Source organism: Bombina bombina, chromosome 1, assembly GCF_027579735.1.
Source record: "Bombina bombina isolate aBomBom1 chromosome 1, aBomBom1.pri, whole genome shotgun sequence".
Classification (NCBI taxonomy): Eukaryota; Metazoa; Chordata; class Amphibia; order Anura; family Bombinatoridae; genus Bombina; species Bombina bombina.
The window spans coordinates 1,323,678,974-1,323,700,323 of record NC_069499.1 but is presented as its reverse complement, the minus strand read 5'-3'; the positions used below and the strand labels follow the sequence as shown (position 1 = coordinate 1,323,700,323).

Sequence of the window (21,350 nt, the reverse complement as noted above, 5' to 3'; positions counted from 1 at the left end):
TCAAACATATTTTCAGATCCTCGATAAAAGCCATATTTATCCTATGCGGCTGAAAATTTCTCGGCGATCAGAATCCATTTTTTGCCACTTTCATCACTTCTTAAAGGCTAGTTTTACCTTATCAAATTAAACACCTCTAGGCACTTGATAAGTCCTGGAAAGGATAATTTGGACATCATTAAAACTGTTTTGCGGCTATTTTGCACATGTGTAGAACATTCTGAGATGGCTACAGCAGACATTGTAGAAGTATATTAACTAGGACTGAGATAGACTAGTCAACTAATCGATTAGTCGATAAGTATTGCATTTTTCGACTAGTACGGCATTAGTCGATTAATGATATATTAAATTACACTATAATTTGACAGTCAAAAACAACCCGTAGCCTACTACCGATTGCGGATTGTCTCACTTGGCAGCAGTTATGACGTGTTATTTCGTAGACGAAATACATTTTGCTAACCGAAAAAAATAGCAACTTAACAAAAAGTACTGCTTGGAAATATGAAAAACTACATGAAAAGGCTGTTAAGTAGTCAACAGACTACGTAATTGTCTACTCCCGGAGCATGTGGACATGCTCATTTTTCTTAACAAGAACAAGTAATATAAACTTGCAGGGACGCGCTTTGCAGATTTTTGCTTAGATTACGCCTCGCAAATACTATAATACATTTTATTAACCCCTAATCTGCCCTCCCTAACATCGCAGCAACCTACCTACATTTATTAACCCCTAATCTCCCGCCCCCAACGTCGCCGCTACTATAATAAAGTTATTAACCCCTAAACCTAAGTCTAACCCTAACCCCCCCAAGTTAAATATAATTTAAATTAAACAAAATAAATTTACTATAATTAAATAAATTATTCCTATTTAAAACTAAATACTTACCTATAAAATAAACCATAAGATAGATACAATATAACTAATACTTACATTGTAGCTATTTTATGATGTATTTTTATTTTACAGGCAACTTTGTATTTATTTTAACTAGGTACAATAGCTATTAAATAGTTAATAACTTTTTAATAGCTACCTAGTTAAAATAATTTAAAAATTACCTGTAAAATAAATCCTAACCTAAGTTACAAATACACCTAATACTACACTATCAATACATTAATTAAATAAATTAAATACAATTATCTAAAATAAAATACAATTAAATAAACTAAACTATATAAGAAAAACAAACACTAAATTACAAAAAAAAAATATTACAAGAATTTTAATCTAATTACACCTAATCTAAGCCCCCTATTAAAATAAAAAAGCCCCCCAAAAAATAAAATTCCCTACCCTATACTAAATTACAAAAGTAATCGGCTCTATTACCGGCCCTTAAAAGGACTTTTTGGGGGGCATTGCCCCAAATTAATCAGCTCTTTTACCTGTAAAATAAAAGAAATACAATACCCCCCCCAACATTACAACCCACCACTCACACACCCCTACTCTAAAACCCACCCGATCCCCCCTTAAAAAAACCTAACACTACCCCATTGAAGATCACCCTACCTTGTGCCGTCTTCACCCAGCCGGGCACCGATGGGCCAGAATAGGACATCCGGAGTTGCAGAAGTCTTCATCCGATCGGGGCAGAAGAGGTCCTCCATCCAGCAGAAGTTATCAACCGATCGGGGCAGAAGAGGTCCTCCATCCAGCAGAAGTCTTCATCCAAGCGGCGATGAGCGGCTCCATCTTGAAGACCTCCGGCGTGGAACCTCCTTCCAGAACGACGGACTAACGACGAATGACGGTTCCTTTAAATGACGTTATCCAAGATGGCGTCCCTTGAATTCCAATTGGTTGATAGGATTCTATCAGCCAATCGGAAATTAAGGTAGGAAAAATAGAATGGACCTCGCATTCTATTGGCTGATCCAATGAGCCAATCAGATTGAACTTCAATCCGATTGGCTGATGTAATCAGCCAATCGGATTTTTCCTACCTTAATTCCGATTGGCTGATAGAATCCTATCAGCCAATCAGAATTTGAGGGACGCCATCGTGGATGACGTCATTTAAAGGAACCGTCATTCGTCTTTAGTCCGTCGTGCTAGAAGGAGTCTCCGCGCCGGAGGTCTTCAAGATGGAGCCGCTCATCGCCGGAAGGATGAAGATAGACTGTGCACATTTTTTCTATTGCTATATGGTCTTTTTTCAACTTTTTTTTTAAATTTATTTATTTATGTTGTGTGTTAAAGGACCATTTCCATTTTGTTGTGAGCTTAAAAAAGATGGCAACTATGAATTTTTATACAAAGAACTTATATCTTCTTATACTGGATAATAACGTTACTTATACTGTAAAGCATTAACCCGCTCCCTTGCAACATTGTATCTGTTTAGGAGACCTTTAAACAAGATCACGTCTTTGTGACCATTTTTTATAGGGGATGCGCCTCTATGCACAGTAAGTCTAAAACAGTAAGTCTAAACACAGTCACAAAGTGCTTGTTCCTACATTATTGAACTTGTAAACTGGAATGAACATTCATGACCGCTAGTTCAATAACGTAGATGCAAACACTTTGAAACGCATTCTCATGACCATTTTTGAACTTAGCTTGCATGGTGGCTTGCCCCCTATAAAATCCTGGTCACAAAGGCACAATCTAGTTTAAGGCTAGGCAGATACAATGTAACAAGGAAACCTGTAGTTGCCATGTTTTCAGTGCATTTCAAAATGGAAACAGTGCATTAAAGGGATAGTAAACCCAATTTTTTTTTCTTTCATGATTCAGATAGACTCTAGACAGAGCATGCAATTTTAAGCAACTTTCTAATTTACTCCTATTATTAATTTTTCTTTGTTCTCTTGGTATCTGTTTTTGAAAAAGGAATCTAATCTAAGAATCCGGCCCATTTTTAGTTCAGCACCCTGGATAGTGCTTGCTGATTGGTGGCTACATTTAACCACCAATCAGCAAGTGCAACCCAGGTGAGGGACAAGAAATGGGCCTGCTTCTTAGCTTACATTCTTGCATTTCAAAAAAAGATTGCAAGAGAACAAAGAAAAAATTATAATAGGAGTAAAACAGAAAGTTGCTTAAAATTGCATGCGCTATCTGAATAATGAAAGAAAAAATTTGGGCTTACTATCCCTTTAACAAATATATGCAAAATATTGTCAAAAACAAGGCTTGTGAGCGCTTAAAAGCGACGATATAGAGATTGAAAAATGGTGCACAGTCGGCCCATACTGATAACATAAAAGAGGCCTTCAGATGGTGTAGTAGTTGTGCGGATAGAAATGGATTACAATAGGTTTCTCTGAAAGTCCAGATTGAGCGATCCCCTTTCAAAACCCGATTTAAAAGACACCAGTACTGTTAGCAGCAATCATGTCATTACAATAGCGCTTCATATAGTAACCGTTTTTTTAGTTATGAATTTTTATTGATTTCCAAACCCATCGACCGGCAATAACTTTTAATCCTCCAATCCACATTGATAACTCCAGTTATCAAGATGGCAAATTTTCTTCGTTATGCGCATGCACGATTTAACCTTCTTGTCATAACAGACGTCACCGCAGAAAAACATGCAGACCAGCATAATCTATGGGTAAATTGTATGGGAAAATGAGGAGTCATTGTACGCATATGCGCATGCGTGGGTAGACAAATCGATACGTGCAAGCGCATGGTCAGAAAAATGCTGCATAATGAGATGCAAAAATTAGAACGTTTTGGAATCCTTTAAGGATGGATTCTGATTACAATAGGTTCATATCACACATGTAAATGAGTATTTTGCTTGCACAGGAGTTACATGAATAGACCTTTCCTTTAAACTTAAAAGGACAGTAAACACATTTTATACAAAATCTTTAGTCATGTATAAGGAAACAACTTTGCAATATATTTTCATTTTCTTTCATAAAGGTGGTGAGACTCCATGAGCCTTTACTCCTGGCCACTAAGAGGTGGCAGATTCCCAAAACTCAAAGAGCCCTTAAAAACCCTCCTACCTCACTGGTAAATTAGTCTTATCTTTGCCTTTGCAGGAGGAATGTGTAGAATGAAATTGCTCCGGGTGTTCTTCTGTGAGAGGGGTTCTCAGTCCTAAGAATTTTGTAGGTTGCTTTTTTTCATGGAAGGTTTTCTTTCTTTTAGTAATTTCTGCTGTTAGAAGAATTTCTGTTTTTTCTGCTCCTTTTTGTGGGCTTCCATATCTTGTTTGCCACCAGGATAAGGCGGTTTTGAGAGCTGGTTAATTTCTTGCTTTAAGTGGTGTCAGTAGACAATTTTAATCATGAGTTTGTTTTTACTTTTTGTCCTAATCCAAATGATTTTAAGGAGAGGCTTCTTCATACTTTGGATGTTGTTAGATCTTTCCAAATCTATTTGCAAGCTACAAAGTATTTGAAAATATTTTCTAGTTTGTTCTTTTTTGTCTGGTTTTAGATAAGGTCATATGTCAACAGTTGTTTTGTTGGCTTCCTTATTGAAGCTTTTGATTCATAAACTTTTTTGGAGGTGGGCTTCCCTCCTCCTAACCATCTTACTGCCCATTCTACTAGGTCAGTTGCTTATTTCTGAGCTTTTTAGAATGAGGCTTCTGTTGATCAAATTTATACAGCAGCTACATATTTGAGCAAAGTTATGGGTGCCAGTTCTTCTTTTTAAGGGTTGTTGGAGTTTTTGGAATCTTTGCCTCCTCATGGTGGCCAGGAGTGGAATTCCCAGGAGTAATGGCTTGGTGAACTCTCACCATCATAAAATAAAGGAATTTATCAGGTAAGCAAACTTTATATTATTTATGTTGCTCCCTTTTCAAGTAATTTAGCACTGCAAAGTGAGCAATTCTCAGAACTTGAAATGCACCCTGCCGACTTCTCAAGGATAACCCCGCTACATATCTATCCCTAATTGACAATTAACTTTATACTAACATTATAGCCGAGGCTAGCCTTGTTGTCTGTGGACTAAAGCCTAGATTGACTCCCTCAAATAAGCTAAATGGAGTTTGGCTATTGAAAACTAATTGCAGTAAAAATTTTTTGTTAATTTGTTTTAAAAACGTTATAACTTGGCTGATAAGTTATTCTATATCAACACAACATAAATGTCTTGTAATTACATGGTGTTTACTGTCCCTTTAAGAGGTGTGAATAGGCTGTTTTATCAGTCAGTTTCTGGTGACCTACCAGTTTCTATTTCAAAAACAGGTGCTAAAAGGGACATGAAACCCACTTTTTTTTCTTTCATGATTTAGAAAGAGCATGCAATTTTAAACAACTGTCTTATTGACTTCTATTATCTAATTTGCTTAATTCTTTTGATATCATTTGCTGAAACGCATATCTAGATAATCTCAGTAGCTGCTGATTGGTGGCTGTACATAGATGCCTCATGTGATTGGCTCACCCATGTGTATTGCTATTCCTTCAATAAAGGATATCTAAAGAATGAAGCAAATTAGATAATAGAAGTAAATTGGGATGTTGTTTAAAATTGTATTCTCTATCTGACTCATGAATGAAAATTTTGGGTTTAATGTTCTTTTAACACATGAAAAGACCCTGTTTTATGGCTGTAGGCTTTTAACACACAAAACAATATTTCATTGAGATCACTCATGAAACTTGACGATGCATTTGCTGGATAGTTAAAAGCCTTTTCAGGAGCAAAACGCCAACAGATTGCAATCAATGCCTTATAATGAACTGGATGCTTTTCCCTTGATTTAGATTTTCAGTCAGTCTCTACTGTGTACAGGGACTGTTTACATTTAAAGAAAAAAACAAAACTGTCTTTTCCTTCATGTAATTGGCAAGAGTCCATGAGCTAGTGACGTATAGGATATACAATCCTACCAGGAGGGGCAAAGTTTCCCAAACCTCAAAATGCCTATAAATACACCACTCACCACACCCACAATTCAGTTTTTACAAACTTAGCCTCCTATGGAGGTGGTGAAGTAAGTTTGTGCTAAGATTTCTACGTTGATATGCGCTTCTCAGCATTTTGAAGCCCGATTCTTCTCAGAGTACAGTGAATGTCAGAGGGATGTGAAGAGAGTATCACCTATTGAATGCAATGGTTTTCCTCACGGGAGATGTATTTCATAGGTTCTCTGTTATCGGTCGTAGAGATTCATCTCCTACCTCCCTTATTCAGATCGTCGATATACTCTCATATTCCATTAACTCTACTGATAACTGTTTCAGTACTGGTTTGGCTATCTGCTATATGTGGATGGGTGTCTTTTGGTAAGTATGTTTTCATTACTTAAGACACTCTCAGCTATGGTTTGGCACTTTATGTATAAATATAAAGTTCTAAATATATGTATTGTACTTATATTTGCCATGAGTAAGGTTTATGTATATTTCCTTTTGCAGACTTTCAGTTTCATATTTGGGAAAAGCATATTTAAGAAAATATTTTTTTCTTACCTGGAGTATAGTCTTTTTTCAATTGACTGTTTTTTCATTAAATTTCTAGGCTCACGCGGGGCGCAAGATGCCAAAGTTTATTGCGTCATTCTTGGTGCGAGAATTTTTTTGGCGCAAAGTTACGTCCAATGACGCAAATTCGTCATTTCCGGCGTCTTAGTTGACGCAGAGTTCCTTGCACAAGTTTGCGTCTTCAATGACTCGAGTGTGTCATTTCCGGATGTTGTTAGTTCAAATATTTTTTTCAGTTTACGTTGTGCGTCATACTTGGCGCCAAATGATTTTGTTATTTTAAACCCCATTCTTATATTCCTCTTGCCTTTTCTTCTATTCAGAGGGCTATGCATTTGTTGTAAATTTGTGGAGATTATATCTCCAGCTGTGGTATGTAATAGTTGTCATGATAAGCTTTTACATGCAGAGAATGTGTCCATCAGTAATAGTACAATGCCTGTTGTTCCTTCAACATCTAATGTACAAGATATACCTATGAATTTAAAGATTTTATTGCTGATGCGATTCAGAAGGCTTTGTCTGCCATCCCGCCTTCTAATAAACATAAAAGGTCTTTTAAAACTTCTCATAAAGTTGATGAAATTTCAAATGACTGACAACATACTGAATTATCCTCCTCTGACGAGGATCTATCTGATTCAGAAGATCCTTCTTCAGATATTGACACTGACAAATCTACTTATTTATTTAAAATGGAGTATATTCGTTCCTTGTTAAAAGAAGTGTTGATTACATTGGAAATTGAGGAAACTAGTCCGCTTGATATTAAAACTAGTAAACGTTTAGATTCTGTTTATAAACCTCCTGTGGTTACTCCAGAGGTTTTTCCAGTTCCTGATGCTATTTCTGATATGATTTCTAAGGAATGGAATAGGCCTGGTACTTCTTTTATTTCTTCTTCAAGGTTTAAAAAATCATGTCCTTTGACAGCAGTTAGATTGGAGTTTTGGGAAAAGATCCCCAAAGTTGATGAGGCTATTTCTACTCTTGCTAAACGTACTACTATTCCTATGGAAGATAGTACTTCTTTTAAAGACCCTTTAGATAGGAATCTTGAATCTTATCTAAGGAAAGCTTATTTATATTCTGGTCATCTCCTCAGGCCTGCCATTTCTATGGCTGATGTTGCAGCTGCATCAACTTTTTGGTTGTAAAGTTTAGCGCAACAGGAAATGGATACTGATTTTTCTAGCATTGTTCGCTTGCTTCAACATGCTAATCATTTTTTCTGTGATGCCATTTTTTATATAATCAAAATTTATGTTAAGTCTATGTCTTTAGCTATTTTAGCTAGAAGAGCTTTGTGGCTTAAATATTGGAATGCTTACATGGTATCTAAGTCTAGATTACTATCTCTTTCTTTCCAAGGTAATAAGTTATTTGGTTCTCAGTTTGATTCGATTATTTCAACTGTCACTGGGGGAAGGGAGTTTTTTTGCCTCAGGATAAAAGACCTAAGGGTAAATCTAAAGCTTTTAACCATTTTCGTTCCTTTCGACAAAATAAGGAACAGAAACCTAATCCTTCCCCCCAAAGAATCTGGTTCCAATTGGAAACCTTCTTCAAGTTGGAGTAAATCCAAACCGTTTAAGAAACCAAAGCCAGCCCCCAAGTCTGCATGAAGGTGCGGCCCTCATTCCAGCTCAGCTGATATGGGGCAGATTAAGATTCTTCCAAAACATTTGGGCAGATACTGTCCAAAATCAGTGGATTCAGAGTATTGTCTCTCAAGGGTACCGAATAGGATTCAGAGTAAGACCTCCTGTGAGAAGGTTTTTTCTCTCACACATCCCAGTAAATCCAGTAAAGGCTCAAGCTTTTCTGAAGTGTGTTTCAGACCTGAAGCTTTCAGGGGTAATCATACCAGTTCCGTTTCAGGAACAGGGTCTGGGGTTTTATTCAAATCTATTCATTGTCCCAAAGAAAGAAAATTCATTCAGGCCAGTTGTGGATCTGAACATTTTGAATCGTTATATAAGAGTGCCAACTTTCAAAATGGTGACTATAAGGACTATTCTGCCTTTTGTTGAGCAAGGGCATTATATGTCAACAATAGACTTACAGGATGCATGTCTTCATATTCCGATTCATCCAGACCATTTTCAGTTTCTGAGATTCTCTTTTCTAGACAAGCATTAACAATTTGTCTCTCTTCCGTCTGGCCTAGCAACAGCTCCAAGAATCTTATCGAAGGTTATCGGTGCCCTACTCTCTGTAATCAGAGAATGGGGTATTGCGGTATTTCCTTATTTGGATGATATCTTGGTACTAGCTCAATCTTTACATTCTGCAGAATCTCATACGAATCAACTAGTGTTGTTTCTTCAAAATCATGGTTGGAGGATCAATTTACCAAAAAGTTCTTTGATTCCTCAGACAAGGGTCACCTTTTTAGGTTTCCAGATAGATTCAGTGTCCATGACTCTGTCTCTAACAGACAAGAAACGATTAAAATTGGTTTCAGCTTGTCGGAACCTTCAGTGTCTATGTGCATGGAAGTTTTAGGTCTCATAACTGCAGTATCGGACGCGATCCCCTTTGCTCGTTTTCATATGAGACCTCTCCAGCTTTGTATGCTGAACCAATGGTGCAGGGATTATACAAAGATATCACAATTAATATCCTTAAATCCCAATGTTCGACTCTTTCTGACTTGGTGGTTAGATCACCATCATATAGTTCAAGGGGCCTCTTTTGTTCATCCAACCTGGACTGTGATCACAACAGATGCAAGTCTTTCGGGTTGGGGAGCAGCTGTCTGGAGATCTCTGACAGCACAAGGGGTTTGGAAACCTCAAGAGGCGAGGTTACCAATCAATATTTTAGAACTCCGTGCTATCTTCAGTGCTCTTCAGATTTGGCCTCTGTTGAAGAGAGAACCGTTCATTTATTTTCAGACAGACAATATCACAACTGTGGCATATGTCAATCATCAGGGTGACACCCAAGCCATGAAAGAAGTATCTTGGATACTTGCTTGGGGCGGTATCCAGCTCCTGTCTAATTTCTGCGGTTCATATCCCAGGTATAGACAATTAGTAAGCGGATTATCTCAGCCGTCAGACTTTACATCCGGGGGAGTGGTTGCTCCATCCAGATGTGTTTTCTCAGATTGCTCAGATGTGGGGTCTTCCAGAAATAGATCTGATGGCTCCCCATCTAAACAAGAAACTTCCCAGGTACCTGTCCAGGTCCAGGGATCCTCAAGCAGAAGCGTTGGATGCGTGATCAGTTCCTAGGTGTTACTAACCTGCTTATATTTTCCCGCCTCTAGTTCTTATTCCAAAAGTGATCTCCAAAATCATCATGGAACGATTGTTTGTGTTTCTGGTAGCTCCAGCATGGCCTCACAGGTTTTGGTATGCAGATCTTGTCCGGATGTCCAGTTGCCAAAATTGGCCACTTCCATTAAGGCCAGACCTTCTGTCTCAAGGTCAGTTTTTCCATCAGGATCTCAAATCATTAAATTTGAAGGTATGGAAATTGAACGCCTAGTGCTTAGTCATAGAGCTTTCTCTGACTCAGTGATTAATACTGTTACAGGCGCGTAAATCTGATTCTAGGAAGATTTATTATCGAGTTTGGAAGACTTATATTTCATGGTGTTCTTCTCATAAATTCTCCTGGCATTCTTTTAGAATTCCTAGAATTTTACAGTTTCTTCAGGATGGTTTGGATAAGGGTTTGTCTGCAAGTTCCTTAAAGGGACAAATCTTTGCTCTTTCTGTTTTATTTCACAGAAAGATTGCTAAGCTTCCTGATATTCACTGTTTTGTACAGGCTTTGGTCCATATCAAGCCTGTGATTAAATTAATCTCTTCTCCTTGGAGTCTTAATTTGGTTTTGAAGGCTTTACAGGCTCCTCCTTTTGAGCCTATGCATTCTTTGGACATTAAACTACTTTCTTGGAGTGTTGTTCCTTTTGGCCATCTCTTCTGCTAAAAGAGTTTCTGAATTATCTGCTCTTTCTTGTGAATCTCCTTTTCTGATTTTCCATTAGGATAAGGCAGTTTTGCGGACTTCATTTAAATTCTTACCTAAGGTTGTGAATTCTAACAACATTAATAGAGAAATTGTTGTTCCTTCTTTGTGTCCTAATCTTAAGAATTCTTTGGAGAGATCCTTGCATTCTTTGGATGTGGTAAGAGCTTTGAAATATTATGTTGAAGCTACTAAAGATTTCAGGAAGACTTCTAGTCTATTTGTTATATTTTCTGGTTCTAGGAAAGGTCAGAAGGCTTCTGCCATTTCCTTGGCATCTTGGTTAAAGCTTTTGATTCATCAGGCTTATTTGGAGTCGGGTCAGGCCCCACCTCAGAGAATTACAGCTCGTTCTACTAGATCAGTCTCCACGTCGTGGACTTTTAAAAATAAAGCTTGAGTTGATCAGATTTGCAAAGCAGCAACTTGGTCTTCTTTGCATACATTTACTAAATTCTACCGTTTTGATGTATTTGCCTCTTCAGAAGCAGTTTTTGGTAGAAAAGTTCTTCAGGCAGCTGTTTCAGTTTGATTCTTTGCTTATGGTTTAAGTTTTTTTCTTTCATGTATGAGAAAAACTTATTTTTTTTGGTTGTGGATTTAATTTTCTCAGCAGAAAATGGCTGTTTTTATTTTATCCCTCCCTCTCTAGTGACTCTTGTGTGGAGTTCCATATCTTGGGTATTTCTATCCCATACGTCACTAGCTCATGGAATTTTGCCAATTACATGAAAGAAAACATAATTTATGTAAGAACTTACCTGATAAATTCATTTCTTTCATATTGGCAAGAGTCCATGAAACCCACCCTTTTTATGGTGGTTATGATTTTTTTGTATAAAGCACAATTAATTCACAATTCCTTTGTTGATGCTTCTTACTCCTTTATTTTTCACCGCACTATTTGGCTATTAGTTAAACTGAATTGTGGGTGTGGTGAGGGGTGTATTTATAGGCATTTTGAGGTTTGGGAAACTTTGCCCCTCCTGGTAGGATTGTATATCCTATACGTTACTAGCTCATGGACTCTTGCCAATATGAAAGAAATTAATTTATCAGGTAAGTTCTTACATAAATTATGTTTTTCTGGCTAAAAAGGAGATGGAACATGTAAAGTAATGTCTTTCTTTCTGTTTTGCAGCAACCAGCAAGCTTTCCTTCTTGAGAACATCGCCTGTCCCAACTCAACATGTTCTAGGATATTCCAGGTTTACTGGGATCTTTCCGATTTAAATCAGATTAAGGATGCAGTAGTGGCAACTTTCTTTGACATTTATGAAGATGTGAGTTCAAACTTGTTGTTCTTTATTATTACTATGTATTATATTTTCTTTAGCTTTTCATTATGTGCAATAAGTTAACAGGACAGGAAAGTTAAAACTAAACGTTCATGATGTAGACATAACATATAGTAAAAAAACAAAACAATTTACTTTTATTTCCTGGCTTATTTTGTTGAAGTGTGCAGAAGTCTTGTGCACTATATAGCAATAATGTTTGCAACAATGATTTAATGTTAAAGTGATGGTAAATTTAAATGTAAGTCTATAAGTGTAATGAGATTTAAAATATTTGAAAAAATGTATATGTAGTTTAAAGTGAGGGTAAATTTTCAAAGTTAAATAATTAGATTCGGAATGGAAACAATATATTCATAATTTTAAATGGATTTTATTTTTTATTTATTTTTGTACACTTCATTTGTACTTCCTGTCACAGCCTTACAAGGAGGAGGGGCCTCTGCAGGAAGGTTTATCTTAAAGGGACACTCAAGTCAAAATTAAACTTTTATAATTCAGAAAAAGCACACAATTTTAAGAATTTATCAAATTTTGCACAATCTTTTTATATGCACATTTTTTGAGGCACTTTCTTCTAATGTCATAAAACTGCTAGGCTGGTTACTATTAAGTGACTATATAACAGGGAGTCTGACTTGCTCAGACCTTGATTAGTCAGAATGTAACCTAAGTTCTCTTTATGCAAGAAAACAAGTACGTTTTTTTCTCTTTTTTTTATCCAATCATTGCTGATGTATAAATAACTCCACGGGAGTGAGTGCAATGCTATCTATATGGCACTTATGAAGTAGCACTGTCTTACTGTAACTGAAAAATGGTAAAAACGCACTGAGAGGCGGCCTTCAACGGCTTAGAAATTAGCATATGAGTCTACCTAGCTTTTAACAAAGAATACCAAGAGAACAAACAAATTTGATGATCAAAGTCAATTCTAAAGTTTTTTTTAAAATTGCATTCCCTATCTGAATCATGATAGTTTAATTTTGGCATTACTGTCCCTTTAAATGCCTTACTTTGTAGTAGTGTGCAACAGTATCAGAAATTGGCTCAGCAACAGCTAATTTCTTTTTACCACATTGTTGTATATGGTAAATGTGGCCTATTCTGGTTTTAATATTATCCTTGCCAGAAAACAAGCACAACAACTCGTGCAGCTCCTTCATGCATTTCTTGTTTGCTGATTAATTACACACTCACATTGCTAACAGAACATTTAGCCAGCCGGGTAGCATTATAAAGTAGTCAGGTGGGGACAGTGTAATACTAATAATATAACATTCTGCTATCCAAAACACAAATTAATTGCAGAATTTATTTAATGATAATTTGTGCAATAAACATTTTTAATATTAGCTAATTTTAGCGTAATATTGGCTAAAATTTTAGCCGGGTGTTGCACCTTTTAAAAAAAGCTTCTGAGGAGAACACTGCACGATATCTATAAAGGAAGAATGTATTAAATGTTATTTAAAATTATATACAAACCAAATTCTAAACAAACATAATTTAATCTGAAGTGTTTTATGAGGTTTGGGTTTGTCGGGCAAAGGGAAGTGCACCAGGCTGCAGTGACTTAAAGGGGCATGAAACCCAAAAAAATGTGTTTCATAATTCCGAGAGAGAAAACAATTTTAAACAATTTTCCTATTTCCTTCCATTATCTAATTTGCTTCATTCTTTTGGTTTCTTTTGTTGAAGAAACAGCAGTGCACATGGATGAGCCAATAACATGAGGCATATATGTGCTGCCACGAATCAGCAGCTCCTGAGCCTACCTAGGCATATTTTTCAACAAAGGATACTAAAGGAACAAAATAAGTTAGATAATGGAAGTCAATTGGAAAGTTGTTTAAAATTGCATGCTCTTTCTGAATCATGATAGGAAAAAAAAAATAGTGTTTCATGTCCCTTTTAGTCCTTTCAAATGCAGCCAGTAAGACAAGATTAGCAGGCGAGGAATCACTGTGGCCTTTTATAAATTCTAATGGTATTTCCCTTTAAAGCTAGAAAGCTATGCTAGTCAATCTTCCATATTATTTTTATCTTACTGACACTGCCAGAGAGAATTGCTTTAGTTATAAGAAAATAACCTAAGTACGTTTATATAAGACGTTGGCTTCGCTAATCTAATTACAAGCTTTCAAGGCTTTTCAGATCTGAATGTAACCACACGCTCTTTGTGCCCTTTATTCTTACTTTTTACAGGGAGTCCTGGACATTATTGTGCTGAGCAGGGGGGATTCTCAGGATAATTACGCCATTAACATGTTGAAAAATAACTTTGAAGCAGATGCCTATTTTGTTAAAGTCATTGGTGAGTGTGTTTTATAGCAGTCTTTGTTAGTGATGAAGCAAACTGTGAGTGTATCTGATCAGTGAAAGGCTGACTATACAGTTATACTTTTAGTTTTGTGTCTAATCCCAAAATGCAATCTGAAATAATAAAGCTTCTCCATATTGAATATCCGTACCAGTAGCAACCTGGTGCAAATAAATGTTTTGCCCTCCCCCAAAGGTAACTGTGTAGTAAGCAATAGTAATAAAATAAGTGCGGCTCTGTAGAATCAGTTTAGTATAAATACATAGATGAACCTGCACTGATAATAAAAGGCTCCCCTGCATTAGGAATGTATACATTCTGCACACACCTATTTATAGACCGCCCGCTATGGGCCCCCCAGAACTTTGGCCCCAGTGCCGCTGCACCAATGGTGGTTCCACACCTGACCCCAGCTACTTTTTGCACCACCTCTCTTTTCTTAATCATTTCTTTATTTTGTACATTTCCTCTCTCTGTTTATATATTGCTTTCTATATTCCTCTCTGTCTCATGCAGTCATAGTCCGTAAGCTTCTGAAGGCTGTGCCACACTGCAAGCGGAGCGACGCGCAGCGTGTAGATGCAGCTGTGCGCGCTCAGTGTGTCTTGCCTTTTCATCTCTGAGCACTCTGCTGCGTCAGGTCGCGTAGCTAAGCACTCAGAGATGAAATATTTGAACTTCAGAAGCGATGCGACGCGGAGCAAAGCAGCTGCTTTGCCTCGCGCCGCATCGCTTGCAGTGTGTCACGGCCTTTAGAGTAAGCAAAAAAAAAACAGTAGCCTTCCGAAGCTTTCTTTACTTCACATAAACCCTCACTGTCGCTGGGTTTAAATCTCTTTCTGCCGGTTTGAATTTGTTAGCGTTGACTGTAACTCTGCCCCTTCTGAACACTTTATTTATACAAATACAGTAGCCAGGGTCTGGCCAAATCTGACCTACATTAGTGTAGCATGCAGCATGTTGGGTCTCTGGCACGCAGATCCTTGGAGAGTTAGACTGTGGTCTCTTTACTGACGGGAAAGCATATGTGTCCAATAGTAGCCAAAGTATATGTCAGGCCTTTTCAGAACGTTTTCTCTCTGGATCTTTATTTGCACCATATCCCTGCTTAGTTTAGTTCTGCTTCACGTACTCCTTTGGCTTATCTCAAGCTTTATAGTCTCTGTTCCTAGAAATGTTCTCAGTGTATTCGTGTAGTCCAACTGTAAAACTGTTTGTGCTTAATGTTGGGGGCAATGTGTATTCTTTAAAGGGACACTGAACCCAAATGTTTTCTTTTGTGATTCAGATAGAGCATGCAATTTTAAGCAACTTTCTAATTTACTCCTATTATCAATTTATCTTTGTTCTCTTGCTATCTTTATTTGAAAAATAAGGCATCTAAGTTTTTTTTGGTCTAGAACTCTGGACACCATTTTTTTATTGGTGGATTAATTTATCCACCAATCAGCAAGGACGACCCAGGTTGTTCACCAAAAATGGGCCGGCATCTAAACTTACATTCTTGCATTTCAAATAAAGATACCAAGAGAATGAACACAATTTGATAATAGGAGTAAATTAGAAAGTTGCTTAAAATGTCATGCTCTATCTGAATCACAAAAGAATACATTTGGGTTCATTGTCCCTTTAATATATCTGTATAATCTTCTTTAAAGGGTTCATGAAACCCAAAATGTTTCTATTTCTTAAAGATCATACACTTTTAAACAGCTTAACATTTTACTATTATCAAATTTGCTTCGTTTTGCTGCCATCCTTTGTTGAAGGAGCAGTGATGCACTACTTGGAGCTAACCAAACACATTGGTTGCGCCAGTGACGAGGCATATACTGTATGTTCAGCCTCAGATCTGCAGCTTCTCCTGATACTACCTATGTATGTTTTTCAACAAAGGATACCAAAAGAACAAAGTTAGATAATAGAAGTAAGTTTTAAAGTGGTTTTAAAATAGCATGCACCATCTGAATCATGATAATTTTAACTCAACTGTCTCTTTAACGCTACTTTTTTGCTTCAGTTTTTTCTTTTTGTGTTTCTGATCTAGACACTTTGTTTAATATAGTGCTGTTTTACAGTAAAATCATTTTCCTGCAGAATGGAGACCAGTCCTGCAGTAGTTAAGTGGCAGGGCTAGCAAGCAGTCTGCCTCCATAGAATTTCTGAGCTGGACAGTTGAGTTTGATGCTCAGACATTTCATACAGATCATTCTGAACACTCTCAGTTGCCACAAAAAGTTTCTGATTGTCTCATCTTGCTCCTGCGGTGCACTGCTTCTCCCCTGCTGTTCTGATAAGTATATTAGCGATCTCTTAGCATTTTAGCTTTTGTGGGGAGGTTGCTAGGCTGTTATAACCATGTCTCACCAAACAGGTGGTCCTTGTACTTCATCTTCCTTTAGTGACTATTTTAAAGCAGCAGAGTTAGCATTTGTGCTGGTTGCTAAGGAGAGACAGTATATATTATATGATACTTGTTCAGCTAGCATGGTTTCCTGACAAATAGAGACACAGTTTGTAGGGTTTCTAAAAATAAATTATATGGTGTCTATGTAGCATATATAAATCAAATTTCACCTGCTATTGTTGTTATTATTAGGGGGCCAAGCAACATAGTTGCTGGACAACCTATTGTTATTGTCAGGATTATTCTTAGGTGTCCAACCAATGTAGTTGCTGGACAACCTATTGTTATTGCCAGAATTATTCTTAGGTGTCCAACCAACGTAGTTGCTGGACAACCTATTGTTATTGTCAGGATTATTATTATTATTTTTATTATTATTATTCTGCCAAATTCTATTGCCCATAACTCTTGAACTGCTAATGCAAAGCTATTTAAATCAGGTATGCTGGTACAGCCTATTGCTCTGCTACATCTCATGCAACATTGAACTCATAGGTCATAAGGTTAGGCAACCATATTGCTTTTTGCAACAAATTTCTTGAAACGCTTAAAAATCTTTCGCTCAGGAACTGCTTATGTTACAACTTTGAAACTTGCTGTGCTCAGTGCTGCTATGAACTATATTTGCCATTGCTCAAGAGAAGTGCCTTGGTCACATGATGTAGCAGCCATCTTGCATTTTGTGAAAATCTTTAAACATATTATTCTCTTAAACCGCTTAGTGCAATAAAGCGCAATTTTGCACATATGCTCCTTGCAAGTTCCTCTAAGTATGTTGAAACTGCTTTTTCCATAATCAGCATGGCAGCCGTGAGACATCAACCTTTTTATCGACATTTAATTGCGTAAATTTGCACTTTATGCATTAGTTTTACAATATTTAACAATATTACAATTTAATAGACACATGATTACACATAGTCATAACCTTCAAAGACAATATTGCAGTCATCTTTGTTAAATAAAACATTTGCAAATTTTTATGAAACTTCTGCAAATTGTAGAGGTCTATAGTGAGCATTATTATGTACAATTTGAAAGCCATACATTGCATAACTTGGTGGCCATTTTGTTTCGTATGCACTGTTTTTAAAAACTACAAAAATCTTCTACGAAACCGCTTATGGGACAGACTTGAAATTTGGTTTATAGAGTTATCTTATGACTAACATTCAGATTTGTTACGTCATGTCGTTTGGCAGCCATTTTGAATTGTTAAAAAACTCTTAATGATATTTTTAAATTAATAATAAAACAAAAAACATTTGACAAAAATGCTTTATTTTTGCCATGTTTATTAACATCTATGATGAGCACTATTGTGCATAATATGAAGGCTCTATATCCCATGATTTGGCAGCGATTCTGTTTTGCATGAAATTTTTTAAAATCTATTTTTTCCACAACCACTTATGTTAGAACTGTGAAACTTGCTGTATAACCTTATATTGTGACCTAGAGTCACAGTTGTTTATGTTGAAGGAATTGGTCACAAGCTGTGGCAGCCATATTGGTTTACATGAAAATTTTGAAAATGTGTTTTCTTTACAACTGCTTATGTTAAAGCTGTGAAATGTGCTGTATAACCATATATTGTGACCAAGAGTTACATCTGATTGTGTTGAAAGTATTAGTAATATGGTGTGGCAGCCATCTTGAAAAACGTAAACATTTCTAAAATGTGGTTTTTTACAACTGCTTATGTTAGAACTGTAAAAATTTTCTTTATATTGTGACTTTGCTGCTTGTATGCCATTACAATGGTGATGCGCTTGGCCACCTCTATTGCTGCTTGCAGCTATATTTATTATTATTGTTATTATGCAATTTTGAAATGGTAGGGGGTGCTGGATGTAGTCATAAAATGAAATGTACATCCTTATAGCATACACTTTGTAAGAAGTTATTACCTATTTTGGTACAAAAGGTTGTAAATCAGAAGACTTCCTATATATAATACATAATTTTTATAAATATTTCTCAAAGATTGTAAACCATAGTTTTAAAAATTATTATTAAAATACAGACAACTCAGACTCCTACATCACACCATAGTGCAAAATAAATGGTCCTCTAAAGCTCGAAAAGCATCACATATATATATATATATATATATATATATATACACACACACACATATATTTATATGTGTATATATGTATTTACAGACATATACAGTATGTACATATATTTACACATATATATATACAAGTGCATTGGAACCCTTTGCAGTTAAGTAGATGAAAACACGTAAAAGCATATTTATGCACTACAGAAAATTAAAAAATAATTAAAGGTACAGTAAAGTCAACAAAAATCTTTCATGATTTAAATAGGGCATGTAATTTTAAACAACTTTCCAATTTACTTTTATTACCAATTTTGCTTTGTTCTTTTTGTATTCTTAGTTGAAAGCTAAATCTAGGAGGTTCATGTGATAATTTCTTAGACCTTGAAGTCTGTCTCTAATCTGAAAGCATTTTGACAGTTTTTCACCACTAGAGGGCGTTAGTTCATGTGTTTCATATAGATAACTTTGAGCTCAGGCACGTGAAGCTCCTAGGAGTCAGCAATGATTGGATAAAAATGCAAGTCTGTCAAAAGAACTGAAATAAGGGGGCAGTTTGCAGAGGCTTAGATACAAGGTAATCACAGAGGTAAAAAGTATATTATTATAACTGTGTTGGTTATGCAAAATTGAGGAATGGGTAATAAAGGGATTATCTACCATTTTAAACAACAAAAATTCTGGTGTTTACTGTCCCTTTAATTTAAAAAATAAAAAAAAGAAGCTCTAAAACTTCATACTGACAGACTGTCTGCCAGTACCTAAGATGGTGGTGTGGGTGGGGGAAGGATCTTTTTTGGGGAATCAGAGAGGGGGAGGTGGGAGGCTAATACATACATTACAATACTATTGCCCTTACCAGCTAACTAATTAACCACTTCTGCTGGGAATTTCAGGGTGGTGCACAGCTGTAATTAGAGGCCTTTTAGTTACCAAAAAACATGTCTTCTATTTCTGAACAAAGGGGATGCCAGAGAAGCTTTTACAACCAGGGGCGCGATCCGATATATGGCGCAGGTTTCGGCGCAAGCGTGGAAACCTGCACCGCCCGTAGTTTCAGCTTGCACAGCAAGCTATCTCATATACAGCGCCGGTAGTTGCTAAAGTGTCGTAAGTCTGACAAACTAGCGATGTCCAGCAATCTGCGTAAGTACAAATTTCTGGAGTCGCCAGTGACTTACGGCACTTTAGAAACTGCCGCCGCATAAAAAAAATGTATTAAAGTATACAATCTGCCGTTACTATCTAACACGCCTCCCAAACATAACCCGACACGTATACCCCTCTATCCGCAATCCCCCCTCTCACTCCTAACAATAAATATATTAACCCGTAAACCGCCGCTCCCGGACCCCGCCGCCAGCTACATTAACTATATTACCCCCTAATATGATCCCCCTACACCGCCGCCACCTATTTTAACTATATTACCCCCTAATGTGAGCCCCCTACCCTCCGCCACCTACATTAACTATATTACCCCCTAATATGACCCCCCTACACTGCCGCCACCTATTTTAACCCCCTAATCTAATCCCCCTACGCCACCGCCACCTATTTTAACTACATTACCCCCTAATCTAATCCCCCTTAAAATGATTAACCCCTAATCTAATCCCCCTACGCCGCCACCACCTATAATAAATGTATTACCCCTAAAATACTAAAATGTCCCTACTCTAAACTAAATTACAAATAGCCCTGAAAGGGGCCTTTTGCAGGGCATTGCCCCAAAGTAATCAGCTCTATTACCAGCCCTTAAAAGGGCCTTTTGCAAGGCATTGCCCCAAAGTAATCAGCTTTTTTACCTGTAATCTGACCCCCCTACAACGCCGCAACCTATATTAAATATATTAACCCCTAATCTAATCCCCCCTGCAACGCCTGCATTTTGTGGCGAGGTAAAAATGGAGTAAGATTTCTCCATTTTCGCCACGTAAGTCCTTACGCTGTATATTGGATACCAAACTGTGCGGGTTCGGTATGCCTGTCTATGGGCCAAAACACTACGGCCGAAGGCAGAAATATACGAGCGTAACTTCTATGTTACGCCGTATATGTGATACCAAATCCGCGCAAAATTTGGCGTCGCCGGCTTTTGCAGGCGACGCTGCATATCGAATCGGGCCCCATTTGTGTTATGACTTCATAAGCAGTATGTAAATAATTTTTGTGAGAAACCAAAAAATGGGCCTAGGTATATATAGAGATAAGGCTCTATTTCTGTTTAAAAAGAGTGATAGCAAAAATGCTAAAAATTATCTGGTACTTTGTGAAAGTTTTTCTCTGCAATTCCCTATAGTGAAAGGGTTAAAACAGTGGCGTCACTAGGGTTGGTGTCACCCGGTGCGGTAAGTTATGGTGTCACCCCCCCCAGAAAGCAGACACACACAAAAACACAGGCAAACACACATACAAACATTCAGACACACTTAAAAACATACTCAGATGCACACACAAACACTCGGAAACACACTCAGACACACACACAAAAACACACACACAAAAACACTGAGACACACACACACACAAAAACTCAGTCACACACATACAAAATATGTAAACTGCACTGCATTAATTATAAAGCTCATGCCTAGAGATGCTCCCTGGCTCAGTAGAGCATCAAATGAAAGATAAACAGAGCACTCTAAAAATAAATCACTAAAGAAAAGATTTAGGCGCGCAAACTATGAAAATTCTGCTCTCTGACTCTGTTCCAAGTCTGTCAGTGCACAGCCCCGGGCCGCGTGCCTACCGCTTCTTATGGCCAATCACCTCTGCACTCTGCCCACCCCCAGACCCCCGCCCGCCCTCCTACCTGTTCAGTGTGCACTTAGTGTA

General features: G+C 37.2%; 1 protein-coding gene across 1 annotated transcript in view; it reads left to right on the top strand.

The window, feature by feature from the left end:
• ITFG1 (integrin alpha FG-GAP repeat containing 1) overlaps positions 1-21,350 on the top strand; it is a 923,141-nt gene that overhangs the window by 638,606 nt on the left and 263,185 nt on the right. Inside the window, exons 12-13 of the mRNA XM_053719386.1 lie at positions 11,555-11,696; positions 13,920-14,028. Of these exons, the coding sequence (XP_053575361.1) occupies positions 11,555-11,696; positions 13,920-14,028 (251 nt within the window). The remainder of the gene's footprint in view (positions 1-11,554; positions 11,697-13,919; positions 14,029-21,350) is intronic.